This window comes from Aethalodelphis obliquidens, unplaced genomic scaffold (genome assembly GCF_003676395.1).
Source record: "Aethalodelphis obliquidens isolate GAN/ISIS:26980383/991018 unplaced genomic scaffold, ASM367639v1 scaffold17, whole genome shotgun sequence".
In the NCBI taxonomy this organism is placed as follows: domain Eukaryota; kingdom Metazoa; phylum Chordata; class Mammalia; order Artiodactyla; family Delphinidae; genus Aethalodelphis; species Aethalodelphis obliquidens.
Window position 1 is genome coordinate 3926387 of NW_020837961.1, and position 18522 is coordinate 3944908.

The 18522-nt window shown below is 34.1% G+C and overlaps 1 protein-coding gene across 3 annotated transcripts in view; it reads right to left on the reverse strand.

Moving 5' to 3' along the window:
- The window catches only part of FSTL5 (follistatin like 5), a 677763-nt gene that overhangs the window by 108885 nt on the left and 550356 nt on the right, over nucleotides 1–18522 (reverse strand). For all 3 annotated transcript variants that reach the window (XM_027116858.1, XM_027116857.1, XM_027116856.1), the window contains exon 10: nucleotides 14312–14446. In XM_027116858.1, coding sequence (XP_026972659.1) covers nucleotides 14312–14446 — 135 coding nt within the window. The remainder of the gene's footprint in view (nucleotides 1–14311; nucleotides 14447–18522) is intronic.

Genomic DNA, 18522 nt, shown 5'->3' on the forward strand with positions numbered 1-18522 from the left:
CTCTGTGAGACACTGTCATCCCTGGTTTTAAATGCCTGAAGATGAGATTGAGAAACAAAATTCTTCCTCATCACGTTAGAAGGGAAAATTAAAACATGAAGAAGTGACGTCAGTGTCTAAAACCAGGTAAAGAAACCACCACTACACATTAAGATTAGAAATCTGGAGTTACTGCCCATATTACTTTAACATGTATTGTCTTCTTAATTTGAAACCTTATTGCTACTCCTGGGAGCTGCTACTTCAAACTGTTACACTGGAGAAACAATGGTGGAAAATCATAAAAGGAATAAACTATCTTTTTAATTGGGGTATAGTTGCTTTACAACCTGTAACTAACACAATACTGTAAATCAACTACGCTTCAATTACAAAAAAATTTAAAAAAGGAATAAACTATTCTGTTCTCCTCTAATTCTTTCCTCTCTCCCCTCCTTTCCCATCCCCACTCCAACACAAAACAGATTCTGTATTAGTAAGAGAGAACAATGCCAGCTGCCCTTCTTCCTTCCATTGTCAGAACTGAAAAAAGATCAGAACAAACAACAGTGAAACTCCAGCAGCTGTAGTGACTGCAACAGAGTAAAAGAGAATGGGGTCAAAGATGCTCAGAGAGAAGTGACAGGAAGAGAAATAAACTAGGCCAAGTAGCAGTAGTGTAGCCAGCTGTGCTGTGGGAAGAGTGAACGCTGGCACTGAAACATGAGAGCATTTTCAGTTGAAGCCGTCTGATACCGCAGGGACTCCACACGTGTAACCTTTAATTATTGCTCACTCTTGAAAATAAGATGCAGTCAGGCATGACTTCCAGAATGTGATATAAAAACGGTTTCCCTATATATATGTATTAGCATACGGTATTTGTTTTTCTCTTTCTGACTTACTTCACTCTGTATGACAGACTCTGGGTCCATCCACCTCACTACAAATAACAGACACAGGAAGGGGGAAGGGTAAGCTGGGACGAAGTGAGAGAGTGGCATGGACATATATACACTACCAAACGTAAAACAGATAGCTAGTGGGAAGCAGCCGCATAGCACAGGGAGATCAGCTCAGTGCTTTGTGACCACCTAGAGGGGTGGGATAGGGAGGGTGGGAGGGAGACCCAAGAGGGAGGAGATATGGGAACATATGTAGATGTATAGCTGACTCACTTTGTTATAAAGCAGCAACTAGCACACCATTGTAAAGCAATTATACTCCAATGAAGATGTTTAAAAAAAAAAAAAAGGTTTCCCTCCTATATATGTATATGTATTTTTTACTAACATTCCGTATGAAACTTACCTTTCCCACACTCTACAAGAAAGAACATCAAAGGAAAATGATCAGATTTGAATAAAACTCTGAAATGTTTGTTCCAAGGGCATTTTTTCCAACTTGAGCATACAATTTTTCATGTGACTAGGAGATTCAAGAAGGGAGTTTAGCTTCACAGGAGTAACAGACTACGTAAGATACAAGAGTAAACGAATCGCCAGTTGCGACACATGCTCATAAAGGCATAAGCAATTCCTCAGTAAATCTGAGCCTCAAAACAGTTTGCTGTTAAAAACAAATATCAGATATTTCATCTGTAACACTTTCTTGAATAGTCCTATTCCTAGCATTTTTCACTTTTACCCATTTTTACCATTTACATAATTTTTATCCATTGTTCAACATATTTAAGAAAAATTTAAAGCTAAAATTATTGAAGCAGAATAACAGTATCTGAGTAATACTGAGCCCTTATTATGTGCTAGACATGGTGCCAAGTATCTTAGAATACTGGAGCCATTAAAATTTTATTTCTACCAATATCTCTAATTGAGTTAATTTCTCTAATAATTTAAAAAAAGCAATTAGCTGTACAGTGGAAACTAACACAACATTGTAAAGCAACTACACTCCAATAAAAATTAATTTAAAAAAAGCAAAATAAAGCAAGCATGTGCTAAAAGTGAGTCTAATCAAATAGTTTGGAGTAGAATAATAATGTTCTAAAAACAAATTAATGAGCAGAGTATCCACTTATTTATGTATCAAACAAAATGTTTTCAGATGAGTTTCTGTAGCCAGAATTGTGTCCTGGCCAACATTGTACCCATTGGTATGAAGTAAACATTGCTCAGGGGCCACAAAAGCATAAAGTCGGCAGTAGATTATCTCTTATCTATTATTAAAATAGAATCTTTTCAGTGTTAACTTTGCTCTAATTTAATGGATACAAATTAACAGGCACAAGCAGCCTAAGGCATAATTTTAGTCCTTGACTATTTTAATATGATTATTTATTAAAAATAATATTTTATGAACGTTTTCTTCTTAGACGCTCAAACAGGCTGATAAATCAAGTAACACTATCTTTTGGGAAATGCCATTATGCAAAATAATTTTCAAAAGATGAGTAGAGGAAGACAGTCCAACTCATACTGAATGCTCACATGGGTTGTATCCAGCAGCACAAAACGTATTCTGTCTTGAGATTAAAATAGTCAACATAAAAGACTGTTGGTCTTACATACCATGTTGGCAATTTGAATTTGGTTAATCCTGCTCAGGTAAAAAAAAAAAATTACTCAAATGTCTACTATATATTAAAAATGAGATACGCAACAAAAAGTGCTTACTGTGATATTTATCTAAACACTAGATAATGACTATGTAGAAAAGAATTTTTACCTTTGCAGAAATATAGCATGTAAATGACTCTTCACTTGACTTTTTCTATTCACAAAGTTCAACACCTCCCTTAATCTGGTTCTACCCAATAATTTATTCTCACCATGTATTGCAAATTCCCAGCAAATCTTTTTATGAGTATATTACATAAAGTTAATAAAACACACCATGTGGGTTCATGACTCTTCCCTGAGTTGATATACTTTTAAGTTTCCAGCTGTAGAGGTATCACTACAGCCACCAAATATTAGCTCAAATGTCATTACCTCAATAAAGATTATGCAATGCAACTCAGTTGGAATTTGATGATTCTGAGGTTGCAATCCTATCCCACTTGGCTTGTATGTCTGTTACAATTATGTTATTCTACCATGTATTACAGCTGTCCTTTACTTCTAACTGCACTAAACTATAGTCTTTCCGAAAGTACAGTTGTCTTATTCAGTGCTAGCCATATGCTAGCAGCATGTTTGTTTGCGTGTTTGTTCTTTCCTCAGTGAATATTTCATAGGTGAAAACACAAATGAACAAACCTTCGCCTTACAATGAAAACTCTTAACTTTATAAATTTTATAAATATCCCTTTTCTAATAGACATTGAAAACAAATAAGTTTGGATTAATCTTGAAATAGTATTCGCGCACTTGGGAATGTAACAACTTCACACACATTTAAATTACATAAATCAAATTACAGCCATTGTAAAAAGTATTTAAATTAAGTTAGTTCGGTTACCATGGAAATACGGAAGTAATTAAAAGACAAATAAAAATGAAACTAAATTATAGCAAAATATTAAGTACGTGGCAGGTTCTTCTTAAATAACTTCTGAATGCATGGCAATTCAATATTTCTCTAATATGTGTGATTGCTGGGTTCCAAGGCATATGCAAATCCGAACAGAAAATGTTAAAGTGCTTTCCAAAGGGAGGTGAAACTGACACTACCTCTAGCAGTGGACACTGAGTCCTATTTTTCCAAATCACATCAAGTCTTGGTGGTTTGCAGCTTTTTACTTTTTGGTGTCTGGGAGACGTAAAAACGGCACTTCTCTGTGATTATAAAGTGCGTTTCCTTGAAAACTAATGAGGATTAACATCTTTTCATAATATATATTGGCACTTCATCTTTCCTTCTGTCTGAAAAGTCTTTTTAAAACTACTGCCTAGTTTTCTTTGGTTTGTTTCATCTATAACTATCTATCTATCTATTGATTAATCTATGATACTAAGTTCTTATTAGTTTTTTAGGTAGGCAATATCTTGAGGGAAAATTCTTATGATTAGAACTTCTTAATTTTAATCTAATCATACATTTTTTCTGATGTTTATTCTGCCTTTGAAACATACCCCTAAAATTATATTCTAATATTGATATTAGTATAATCATAATTAAGACAATATTGGATGTGATATATATGTATTACGTATGTATATAGTCTTTACTTGAATATCATTATGATAATTCCATTAGAAAATAACACTCCTTTTTTTCTTTACTGTATGGTATAATCTTAGTATTCTGAATCCAAACTATATCTAGGAACACATTTTGACTTTCTATAAGCATATGTTTCAGACAAAAACAAATATTATATTCACTAATAATTTATTTTCTCTTCAAATTGTACATTAGAATGTTTCCAAAAGTTTTATTATTATTTATACCAGAGTTTAGTATTTATAAAGGTATGCATTAGACAGACAGTAGATCAATTTAGGGGAAAGATACTGTATTTAAATTGGCACACAATTTTACTGCATGAGTTAGAAAAGTGACTTTTAAGAAATGTCATATTTAATAACATTTCAAATGTAAAGTAATATTTTGCATGTAACACAAATATGGAAATGAACACAAAGTTGGAAAATAAAGCAAATAAGGAAGATAAACAGTAATCAAACTGTCTGACTCACTCTTTCTGGCATATTCGTACAACAATTAGTTCTTATCAGAACCCAGATATCTGGGCAAACAGAGGATAATAGGCACACAGATGTATAATCTGGGCTCTTTGTACACAGTTGATAAAAATGTATGGCATCAATTAGATTTCACAAAATGTTAAGAAGGCACCTCCCTTCAGCCCCTCACGTGGGAGCCTGGGAATTTGAAGAGCACATTTGTTTTATTAACTCTTCACACATTGACACCATTTTCTGACAGAATTCCTATATCAGAGAACTCTAAGAAAATCATTGAGTGATAATTTTCACCTCTTGAACCTAAGTACAGGTTTCCCCACTATCCGAAAGTAGAAGGTTCCTGTGAAACCTTTCACAAACCAAAATGCTATAAAGTGAAGAAGCAATTACCTTAGGACACGTCTTGCTAAGGGAGGCACAAAATAAATGGAGGTAAAGCACAGATGCTCACAGACACCGTTCACAGCTATGAGGGATTGATGCTGAGATGCTGAGATGATGCTGAGTGTGGTTCCAGGGAAGGAGCTTGGCTGTGCCAGCCTTCCAGCTCAGATGCTCCCAACCTCTACAGGGCTGCTGCTAAGCGGGCTGGACGTGATTTTAGCTCTTCACCTTTCTTACTAGAAAGGAAGATCCTCTTAGGATTTCTCGAAAGCCGATACTAACGTATTTGTAGGTCTTTCGTAAAAGATAGTGGCATAAATAGAATTTATGAAAATCGGGGGCTACCTGTCACAGCTATTTTGCAAAGGACTCACCAAGTGCAGTACCTCTGGAATTATGGATTATCAAAGTGAATCCTAACGTTTTCTCCTGAACACCACCAACAAAATATTAGTATATAGGTTTTCTAAAAGTTTCATAGAGACCTCATACTCAGCACTGTCACTGTATATAAGCTTATTTAGTCTGCAAGCCTGCAGAAATATAAATAAAATATCATCATTACTTGCCTATTTCTATCATAAAATAAATTAGGCAAATTGACATGGTATAATATGAGATGAGATACAGGAATATTCCACTGAAGGTATACAAGGTCCTGTAGACAAAATGGAGGAAATAAATCAAAATAAGGAAGCTTAGAGTCATATTTTGTTTTGTAGGCAAGGGATCCCTGATTATTGATGATTGTTGTAAACTTGTCAATCTGATGACATTCAGATCACGTAGCATCTTGTTAAATGAGAGACAGGCCTCCACTATTGGGCAAAAATGGCAATGCGTTAGAAACAGGTCTATTTAATGACACTGAAAAGCATGCTATTTTGAAAATATAACCTTCAGATATGGAAACCACAAAGCAGATCATTTCACCATGGTCTGGGTCAACAGATGAAAAGATTTATGAACAAGTTACTTCACAGGATGCGACAATGTCATTGGCCAAATTGAGAGCCTGAATATGAGAATTTAAGATAAGTAATGAAAGCTCACAAAATAATAAATGCTTATCAAGCATGATTAACCTCAACTTGAGTCTGATTATTCTATGTGTGTTTTATTTCACAATAAGCTTACTAATATGTAAATGTCATGACAATTATTAACCAAATAGTTTTTTTGGTTTTTCAAAAGAAATATGCATTGTTCACTCTGCTTTAAAGTGTTTTTAGTATAGTACTTCTATTAAATAATAGTCAGTGAATGTTAAACAAAAATTAACAATAATTTTCATTTATTGATTTATTTCATTTTTCTCAAATATCTGTTTTTATTTGGTTCTTCTGGATTCCAGCACTTAGCTCGTAACTATCAGCATTAAAATATCACCCTGGCTATGATGTCCACACCATATCTTTAACTATAGATTTTCCAAATTCCTATTTATTCTACCTAACTCATATTGGTTGAATATAAAAATGATTATTAATTGATAACTGGTGCATTTGGGTCCATCTATACCTGATAGACTATACTATTCTTTGTTTATACTAACTTCCTAGCCTCTGTAGACATTGATAAGATCCTACGTAAATGATCTCATTAAACCTATACAATTGCTATTTCAGAGTAAGTATTTTCTCTACTCCTTAAAAATAGAAAGTAAATGAAGACTAGAAAGGTTAATTAACTTGTTCATATTACCAGAATATGTTCTATTTCCAAAGTTTGTGATATCATATTTAAACTGCCTTTAAATGTAAAAATACCATATTTTAACCTATTTTAAGACCCTTTCCTCTACTTCTAAAATAGGCAAATACTTCTTAAACATTCATATATCTTTTGAAATATTTAGGTACAAGTGGCTACATTTCACCATATTTCTAAATCCGTGTATTGTGAATTATACTTGTCATATTTTTATAATACTTATTAACTTATATGAACATTATATATTTATACAGTTTGTTCATTCTTGTAATCTTGTTGTAGAGTCTAACCCATTTAAAATACCCATTTAAAGAATCATAATGAATTTTAGTTCATAACAGTCAACCAATATTAATTTATTGAAGTTAATTCTAAACTAAGGAATGTAGCAATAGCTGAATATTTCCAATGTAATACTGCCTGTGACAATGAAAAAAAGAAAAAATATATATAGACTAGTCTAACATATTCGAATATTATATTCCAATATTTCTGAGAAGCTAGATTAAACGTATCCTTTACTAAAATCCCAGCAAGGTGTCATAAAACCTGTGCCCAGGGCTTAATGCGCATAGAGGCTTAAAAGCTTTCCAGAGAAGCCTACATTCACTCTGTTTTTAATTTACCATAATTCTGAAGATAAATTGTTATCATCTGGGAATTGCCTCCCATTGGAAATGGAAGTGTATTAAGTGCTTATGCTATGTGTAAGATGTTTCCAAATAAACAATGTTGTACCTCTACCTAAAATCCCCTCACATTATTTCAAATCGTTTTCTACTCCCTGTTACAAGCACCAGTCTAGGGCCCATTTCTACTGCTCTTTGCATTTAAATCCTCCCTGTATACCATTCTGTCCAATCTTAGTTATCAAACCCTAAGCCTAATATAGCTGGAGATTATATTATTTTGCAGCATTTTCTTGTAGTTCAATTTGTCACATGAGAAAAATTCCAGTAGGGTTTGCCAACAAGCCTGTAACTCAAGGTTTTCCATTTCAAAGATTCAGGTACAAGAAAAAATCAGCTCCCTGGCCTGTGATGCTTTGCATGAATTTTTCTCTCAACAGCATCATATTGCTGGGAAATATAGTATAAGAAAAAAATGTGGTTGATGCCACTATCAGAACTCAATTATACAGAAAATAGCTGGATGATGACTCTGAAGCTGTAGCCAAACAAAATCCGTGTTGTGTCATTTGACCCAAAAGTTGTAAATCTTTCCCCTTTTTTATTGCTGTCTACATGGGATTCAATACTTCTCTGCATCCTTCAAAAAGAAAACAGAAGAAAATCACCTTACAAAATAATTTTTTAGTATAATAGGAATATAAATTGACCAACATAAAGGGGAAATAAAGTGTAGCTTTTGCTTTGACTCTGGCAAAAGTGGACCGTGTCAAAATATATATTTTTTATTTAAAATATCTTAATAGCTACATTAAAAGAAAAATTATATTCTTATCAGCAGAGTCAATTTTTTAGTATGAAGATATATAATATTTTATGTTTGGATATATAATACTATAGATGTCAATATACACTCACATCTCCATCTCCATCTATCTCTATACCTATATCTCTGTATATGTATCATTCATTTTGGAAACTCTGATTTCTAACAATTACTAGATTTTCCAGTCTTATTAAAAATGATTTTTGTCAATGTTTCTAGCAAGAAGTAATTATTTTCAGAAAATTAGCAAGAATCAGCATAATGTCTAGCATTATGGTGGGTGCTTTACAGTTATCTATACAGAAAACCCTTAATGAGCTAGTATTTATACTGTATTACAGATAAGGACATTAAAGCTCAGAGATGCTAACTAGTAGCTCCAAATCACAGGACTATTATGCGGTGGAGGAATTATTCTAACTCATGTCTTACTCCAAAGTTCATGCTCTTCTATTAGACCAATCTGCTTTTTAAATATACAGTTGACACTTGAACAACATGCGTTTGAATTGTGCGGGTCCACTTATACAGGGATTGTTTTCAGTAAATACATACTACAATACTACACGACCCGCCGTTGGTTTAATCCTTGGATCTGGAACCACAGACACATAGGACAGACTGTAAAGTTCTACTCAGATTATTGACTGCAAGGGCGGTTGGCACTCGTAAACACTGCATTGTTTAAGGGTCAACTGTATGTGGTATCCTAACACAACTAAAAGGACAAAAGACCTCTGAAATTATTTTGGATAAGTCAGTAATTTTTAATGTGTGTAAATAAGAAGAGTGAAGTCATCATTGATGGGTCCGTGACTGTTTTCTCTGGTTTTTTGAGAATATCTGTCAACATACAAATGTGACTTGCATAATTAATATTATTAGTCTTTTTTCCACGGAATTACTAGAAGAGAAACCAGCGCAATTCTTACGTTAGGACTTAGAAAAGGCTATAGTTTTCCCTGATGTGCTCGCCACCTGATTTTGGTATTGTTATACAGAATTCTGACAATTTATTGAGTACTAGGAAACATCCCAAGGAAACTGCCTTCAACTAGACAGTCTCACATTTTCAGTTCATTCTCTTTTATCACTACTAATATTCTACTCAATTAGTTTACTTATTTAGCTTTATTCTGGTTTTAATTATGTGGGTTAGTTTCTAAAAATGGCTATTTTCACATTAACAACTATATATATATATATATGTTCTTAATAATGGTGTCGCAAATTTGTGGAAAACAAATTTAACAAAAATTAAATTAGTTTAGGGAATTCCCTGGCAGTCCAGTGGTTAGGACTCGGCGCTTTCACTGCAGGGGCCCAGGTTCGATCCCTGTGTGGGGAACTAAGATCCCCCAAGCTGCACGACGTGCCAAAAAAAAAAAAAGGTTAAAGTTGTTTATTTAAATGAGAGTTAAATTTGTTATTGCAAAGAAACTGTATTTGCATGCCTACAAAATAATAGAATATAAACATGAATTAGTGATGCTTGAGACTTCTGGGTTACAACTAAAATCCATTTGTTTTTTTTGTTTTTTTTTTTTTGCCAAAAGCAATGTCATGAAGTTTTCCCTTATGTTTTCTTATAAGAGGTTTTCATTTTCAGGTTTATACCTAAGTCTTTAACTATTTTGAGTTGATTCTTGTATATGGTAAAAGAAGGGATGTTCAGTTTCATTCTTCTATGTGTGGACACTCAGTTTCCCGGCACCATTTTTTGAAAAGACTATCCTTTGGCAAACATGTATTCTGGAGCCCCTGTCACAGATTAGTTGACTGCATATGTGCGGATTTATTTCTGAGCTCTCTTTTCTGTCCCATTAGTCTACATGCCTGTCTTTATGCCAATATCATACTGTTTTAATGACTATAGTTTTTTAATATATTTTGAAATCAGGAAGTGTGATTCCTCCAGCTTTGCTCTTCTTTTCCAAGATTTTTGCAGTTATTCTGGACCTTTTCTTGTTTCATATGAATTTTAGGAATTGTTTCTATTTCTGTAAAATGCCACTGAGATTTTGATGGAAATAGAATTGAATCAGAGACCCCTTTGGTTAGTATTGACATTTTAAGAGTATTCATTCTTCCAATCTATGAGCATAGAATATCTCTCCATTTATTTGTGTTTTGTTCAATTTCTTTAATCAATTCCTTATAGTTTTCAGTGTACACGTCTTTCACCTCTTTGGTCAAATTTATTCCTAGGTATTTTATTCTTTTTGATGCATTTGTAAGTGGAATTTCTTTCTTAACTGCCTCTCAGATATACATTGTTAATGTATAGAAACACAACTGATTTTCATATGTTGATTTTGTACCCTGAAATTTTGCTGAATATGTGTATTAGTTCTAACAGGTTTTTTTTGTGGCATCTTTAGGGTTCTCTCTATATGAGATCATGTCATCTGCAGAGACAATTTTGCTTCTTTGGATTTGGATGCCTTTTATTTCTTACGCTTGCCTAATTGTTACGGCTAGGACTTCCAATATTATGTCAAATAGAAGTATGAGTGTGTATCCTTGTCTTGTTCCTGATCTTAGGCAGAAAGTTTTTTTCAGCTTTTAACCATTGAGTATGGTGTTAGCTGTGGGCTTAAAAATATATGGCCTTAATTATGTTGGCGTAAATTCTTTCCACACCTAGGTTGTTGAGAATTTTTATTGTAAAGGGGTGTTGTCAAAGTATTTTTATCATGAAAAGGTGTTTCAAATGTTTTATTTGCATCTACTGGATGGTCAGGTGATTTTTATCCTATAGTCTGTCAATGTGCAAGTCACATGTACTGATCTCCTTATGTTGAACCATCCCTAAATCCCAGGGATAAATCCCATTTGATCATGGTGTATGTTCTTTTTAATGTGCCACTGGATTCAGTTCATTAATACCTTGTTGAGAAATTTTGTACCTATGTTCATCAGGGATACTGACCTATAATTTTCTCAAAAGCACAAGCAGCAAAAGCAAAAATAGCCGTTAGAATGTATCAAATTTAAAAGCTTCTGCACAGCAAAAGAAACAATCAGCAGAGTGAAAATAAACTACCTATGGAATGGGAGAAAATATGTTCATCCTTTATATCTGATAAGCATTTAATTTTTAAAAAAAAAGCAACTCCAATAACTCAATAGCAAAAAATAACCCAACTTAAAAATGGCAAAGGAGTTGAACAGACATTTCCCCAAAGCCATACAAATGGCCAATGGACATATGAAAATTTTTTCTGTATCACTAATCATCAGGGATACAAATCAAAACCACAATGAGATATTATCTTCATACCAGTTAGAAGAGCTATTATCAAAATAACAAAAGATAAAAGTATTGGCAAGGATATGGAGAAACTGGAACTTTTGCACATTGTCTGTGGGCATGTAAAATGGTGTAGCCACTATGGAAAACATTATGGAGGCTAAAAATAGAACTACCATATAATATAGCAATCCCATTTGTGGGTGTATTTCCAAAAGAATTGGAACCAGGATCAAAGAGATAGCTGCACTCACATGTTAATTGCAGCATTACTCACAACAGCCAAGATATGGACACAACCCAAATATCTATTAACAAATCAACGGAAAAAGAAAATTTTGTATATTCATACAATATAATATTATTCAGTCTTACAAAGAAGGAACAACATGGATGGACCTGGAAGATGTTATGCTCATTGAAACAAGCGAGTCAGAGAAGGAGAAATATTGCGTAATTATACTTATATGAGGTATCTAAAAGAGTCAAAATCATAAAAGTAGAAAATACAAGGTGATTGTCAGGGGAAGGGGAGAAGGGAGACATGAAGAGTTGTTCAATGGTTATAAAGTTGTAGTTATATAAGATAAACAAATTTTAGAGCTCTGCTGTGCAACTTAGTCCTGTAGTTAACAATACAATATTGTACACTTAAAACTTTAAGAGGGTTAAGCCGGTATCCTTGTGTTAAGAGGGTAGGCCTTATGTTAAGTACCTTTTCGAAATTCATTAATTAATTACAAAACTAAAATCTGTTAATTTTCACTCTTTATCCTTCAAAATGTCACATGATTTGAATGCATAACTAATACCTATACATATTTCACTTCCAGAGTTAGAAAACAAAAGCCTCCAAATCTTTCATTTGTATTGTTTATTATAAGACGGCTTTGAAAGTTCTATTAACTATAGATGTAGTAAAGCCTGCAATGCTATGTCTTATAAAATTAATATTTCTGATTTTAACAGCATATTGCTAACAAAATCCCTTTCGGACTTCCCTGGTGGCTCAGTGGTTAAGAATCTGCCGGCCAGTGCAGGGGACACGGGTTCAAGCCCTGGTCTGGGAAGATCCCACATGCCACGGAGCAACTAAGCCCATGCGCCACAACTACTGAACCTGTGCTCTAGAGCCCGCGAGCCACAACTACTGAGCCTGCGGGCCTAGCGCCCATGCTCCACAACAAGAGAAGCCACCGCAAGGAGAAGCCCTCGCACCGCAACGAAGAGTAGCCCCCGCTCGCTGCAACTAGAGAAAGCCCACGCACTGCAACTAAGACCCAACACAGACATAAATAAATAAATAAATATTTAAAATGCATTATTTTGACCTGTCAGAGTTTAAGGTGATAAGTAAAATAAACTGAAAACATGATTTCATAAACAGCTTATGATTAAACTAACGCATTTATATGACAAAATTATATGAAATCTTCCAGTAAAGTGTTTCTCAGATATACATGCTGGTAGATAGTGATCCACTGATTAAAGAAGCTATAGCTAGGTGTTTCAATTCTGTAATAGAGAAATATGTTGAAAACTACATGACCAATATTAAATAAAAATTAAAATACAGAGTTGAAAGCAAAATCTGTCTCACCAGCACCATCATAAAGGACAAGGAAAACTAAAGTTTTCAATTACTTGTCACCCAAAATTAATTTTTAACAGGAAATGAATTGCAAATTGGGGTAAAGAAACTATGGTGGTCCTTATCTAGTCATTAAATCCAGTTTTCTTTTCTCTTTTTTCACCTTAAGAATTTTATATTTAAGTATTTGCTTATAATGATGGTTGTCCTAGCCAGATGAAATATAGATACAGATATACCAGTAGTCAGGGCCTGGGTAAGACCCAACTTCCTCATCGGATCCACTCATATCTACATGCACTCACCAACTGAAAGAGGAATAAGAAGATTCCTGGGACAATGTTTTAACCTCGTCCAAAAACTGGGCTCAGAGAATTGCATATGTAAATGGTCCTCAAAATATAAGGATCCCTGCAAAAACTTAGACTGATAGGCGGTACAGACAGGTGCAAGACTCTGGGACAAGGAAAATAGCCATTCCAAGTACATCCAGACCCAATCCCAAAACAGCCATCTGTGGCACATGTGCACCAGGGGAAGAAAATGTCTGAGTGTTTGCCTATAGAGAGCTCACTTGATAAATGCTACGAGAGTACTTTGAGTTCTAAACAATTCAGCTGTAACCAAAATTCCATCTTTAGCATCCCAGGCCACCATATCCCTTTCACTAAGTACTAATTTTTAAAAAGGACAGTACATTTTTGTTAAAACTTCATGAAACAACGAGAAGACAGGTACAGCAATGACAAAGGATTTCTAGCTATAAAAGGAGAATAGCCCATGGGGTGGTGTTGGTGCCGGGGCAGCAGGTGTCTCAAGGTGGCTTACTTCTCTGACTGCTGCAAAGAAGGGCTGATGTACAGCCACTGGGCCAGGACTACAATGCAACTTCAAAAAAAGAATGATTGATGTATTAAAACTACAGAATGCTCCTTGGCTATACTGTAGGACCTTGAATTCCAACTCATTTGGGAGAAGGAGTTTGCAAAGGATTTAATTTCCTATATGAGCAAATGGGAGGACAGGACCCAACATATCTTATGTACACTTGCCAAAGAAACAAAATCCTTTTAGTTGTCATACTGAAAGTTTCACAATCTTGTATTTAATCCTTAAATCTCCTTTTAATATTTCAAGAATTCCAGCCTTCCTATACATGAAAACTGCTTTTGTTTGCTTGTTTTTTCTTTTTATGCATTGCTCTTTTCACAGCGTTTTCTGATGTCTTTGTTTTTGAAAAAACTTACTTGTAAAGTTGAGTATGATATGTGTGTGTGTGTGTGTGTGTGTGTGTGTGTGTGTGTGTGTGTATTCAACACTTACGGGTCTTTCTAGCAGAATCTTCCACAAAAAGAGAAGAAATGTCTTCATCCACTCCTGCTTCATTTTTCGCGATACAAGTGTATGCCCCTGTATCTTCATATCGCACATTGCTAATATGAACCTCGCTGCCATTTGCTGAAAACAGAAGGCAAATGCAACCTGTAAACTACAATTTCAGTTTTGGTATAGTGACTTCTGATTACACAAACAGTTCTCTTAGCTTATCCTAATTAAACTGTTTCGCTTCATAGTTCCATGCTTTGGAGACATGCCAAATTATTCCAAATGCATCAAGTGTTTCATAAATTGTGCTGTCACTCTGTTACAGAAATCCCAATACTCTGTATCAAATGCACACACACCATATTTTATATTCATTTCCTACCTTGCGTAAGAAGTGTTACATATTGAAAACTATGATTCCATTTCTATATTTATTTTTAATATTCATAATCCACGTTGTCCTCAGCTTTTACAACAGTTTTAATTAATACCAATATGGTTCATTTACAGGAGAATACATGTGAAAAGACATGTCATAAAGGAATTAAGTGAGCTACATCATGCAAGTATAATACAATGCCATTTAGCAAGCATATTCTTGAGTCTGAATTATATATCTGGAATTATTAGGTATAGGGGACAGAAAAAAAACACATGATTTTTTTGGTAAGATTTGCAGTCGTTTGCAAGAAATATACCTAAAGTAAGCAGTATTATAATATGTAAATTGATATAGTCAGTGTATAACCAAAGGGTTAAGGGAATGATTAATCCAATTTTTAAATTTTGGTAAAATAATATTTGCAGCTAATCTCTGAATGAGTTGCATTCCCCAAAGTGGAAACCAGGGTATAATTAATCATTTACTATATGTTGGCAATATAGGAGGTGCTTTTACATATATTATTCCTTAACTGTCCCAGATAATAGCTAATTATCAAATGAGGAATCTGAGACTCAATGATCTTCTGCAAGTCACTCCCCTCAAAGGTAAGGGCTGGACTTCTGTTCTATCAGACCCTAAGGTTCAGTGTTTTAGTGCTCATTTGTTTAGGTTAGCATCTTTTCTTTTACTTTCTTTTCTTTCTTTCTGTATGTCTCTGTGTGCATGTTTGTGGTGTGTTCCATGTTATCCAATCACAAGGACACCATGAACTATGCGCAGTAGAAAGGGGCACGACTCTGTGACAGAGAGGAGACTAAATAATCAGAGCCGCTGTTTGGGGGAGGAAGGTAAAAAACCAAGGGGAAAAGCGCTTAAATGTCATCCCTAGGAGGATATGGAGAGGCAGTGAGTGTTTGGGGAAGGCTTGTCACTGAAATCACTGGAACCTCTTTCTTCATTTACAGATATCACTGCACTCCTCCATTCCCCGCATCCTTTGTTGAGAATCACTTCCCCAAAACAGTTGGCAGGTTTTTATTGGCAGGGCCGCTGGAAAAGGCCAGTTGGCTTTGTGGGCTACACAATCTCTGTGCCAACTTCTCACCTCTGCCATAGCAGCATGACAGCAGCCACAGACACTATTTTTTTAAATGAATGTGGCTGTTCTAAAAACAAGCAAAACAATTGCTTTATTTACAAAAATAGGCAGCTTTCCAGATTTGGTCTGTGGTCCTTCATTTGCAGACCCCTGCTCTAAAAGATGAGAAGAAAACAATGTATTTAAGCCCAGACCAGCTTCTTGTTTTATGTGAAACATGGCCCTCTCCAAAGACCACATACTTAAGGTAAATTCTCTAGAACTTTTTTGAAACTTCAATTTATTCCCTCTTCAAATTCTCTCTTCTCAATATTCTTATATGTTCTTCTAAACTATGTGTCCCACTATCTTTCCCTCCTTTCCTACATAATCTAGCATATCTAGATGTTTTCTACTCTATGACCAGAACTACCAATTTCCGGGTCCATTTGTCATCCTGACACATCTGCTTTCAGAACTAGAAAACATTCCCTGCACTTAAATTTTTGATTAAAGTACTAGACTATTACATAAGCAAATTTACAAATTTTCAAATTCACGATCTCCAATTTTCAAGTAACAGGATGTTACTTGACCTTTCAAGTTAGTTGCATTTCATACCCTACTCCACTTTTATTTCAGATCTTTAGTCTTTGTTTGATGTTTCCTGGCATAATAATAACTTCTCACTCTAAGCAGGTTGTCTTGTTCTTTATATCATGAAATACATAGAAGTGATTAAAAAGTAAACCCAAATCATTTCACAACATATGTGTAAACTATCATTGCCTTGTATACCTTAAGCTTACACAATTTTATATGCCAACTGAATTTCAATAAAAGCTGGAAAAGAAAGAAATTAATCCCCAAACCTCCTGTTTCCATTTACATCTTCATTTTTATTTAATTCTCAAAGGAAGTTTTCTGTTTCTTTCCAAGGCCAACCTCCCCTCCTTTTTTGTTTTGTATTTGTCCCTCCTTCCCCTGTTACATTATTCATACATCTTTCTCTTTACCAATATCCTTTTAAACCAACAAATTGTCCAAGAAGTAAGAAATATCTTCATCAGTCCTAAACCTTCCCACCAGCAGCTACTACTGTTATTTTTTACTCTTTCAAAATTTGGAAAGAGGTTTTTATACTTCCTCCCTCCTTTTCATTTCTAAGCCCACTGAGGACTGATTTTCTAAATGTCACAAGGACAAACTAATCACTAACCCATGAATATATTTTAATGATCTTCCTTGACCTTTCTATGTCCCCAGCACTGTTGAACTTGTTCCCATCTCTGGCTTTCTTTTCTTTCATTCTGTAATCACCTTGTTCTCCTGCCTCTTTGCTAATTATTAGTCCCTTCGGATATTTATCTTGATTTGCCCGCCAAAATATTTCTGCTTTGTTGAATTTTACTTCTCATAACCATATCATCCCATCTATTGCCATAGTTATCAGTTAGTGCCTAGACCTGGACCTCATATACCAATGCTAAATAAGCATCTGATGAATAAATGGATAATTAAATAACTATGTAATTTGGTAATATGTGATCATATACAAAGCCACATGGAATTTCACACTCCTGTGCACCCAGATTTATCTCTTAGGTTCTGCTTCCTACTTACATTTTATTACTTGTCATAGTCTCTCAAAAATTAACTTATTTTCTCTTATTTTAAAAAATGATAATAGCTATTTTACAAATGCCCCAATCTTTCAAATATTGAGTCTAGAGTGTAACCAACTCCCCAAATTTGCCTTCCTGTATATTTCTAAAACAAAAACAAAATAAGTTCATATAATATGGTTTGTTGCTGTCAAATAGGTAAGAGATGACAAAATCAGAAGCTAATTAGACTTTCATTCAATTTAACTTCAGTTTATCAGATCAATCCTCACCTTAGATTATAGACACCATGATGCAATCAATAGACATAAACATGTAAATTTGTTGGACCTACTTATATTAACATAGAGATTGCTAGGATTCAGCTTTGAAAGGTCAAAAATACTTTCACATGTCATTTTTCATTTGCAAAAATAAATAAGTAAATGATTTAAAAGATTTATTTTAAGATGTATACCGATAAAGTGTATTCACTCTCTAAGTTGAATAATAAGAGCAGTCTATTCTTACAGAAATAATTTTAAAAATGAAAATATATTCATTTCTAAAGTATGAATTGAATTAATTTAAAAGCATGGAACAAGGAATGTAATACCATGCAACAGATACTCCAGTAAAATGACTGTCTCTGGGCCACTCCTGACAATGGAAATAAGATTTTTACATTTTTTTGCTTACTAGTATAATCAACATATATGAAACTGCTTTTGCATTATTTAGATTATTTGACATTAGAAAGATTGCCTGGTTTGCTTTTCACATACCACTCATTTGTGATTATTATAATCTGTAAAATAACTGATTAATGTCTGCACATTAGACTATTAGAACATATAGAATATTTTATATATTAGAACGTAAGAACTTCATAACTGTAAAACTACACAAATGTGGAACATACTTAGTAGCATTTTGAATTTTTTCTCTTTTCATTTCATGATGCAAAACATTTCCTAAAGAATTTCTTATTTTTGACACTCTCTGTAATATATATTTTAATATATGATTTAAGCATTTAAAATTGTCTCTTCAGAAATGTATTCAATGAAGAGATCCAATTATTCTGTTCCCCATATCTGCTATAATTCAGAGGATAAGATTTTAAAAGAAAAAATTTAAT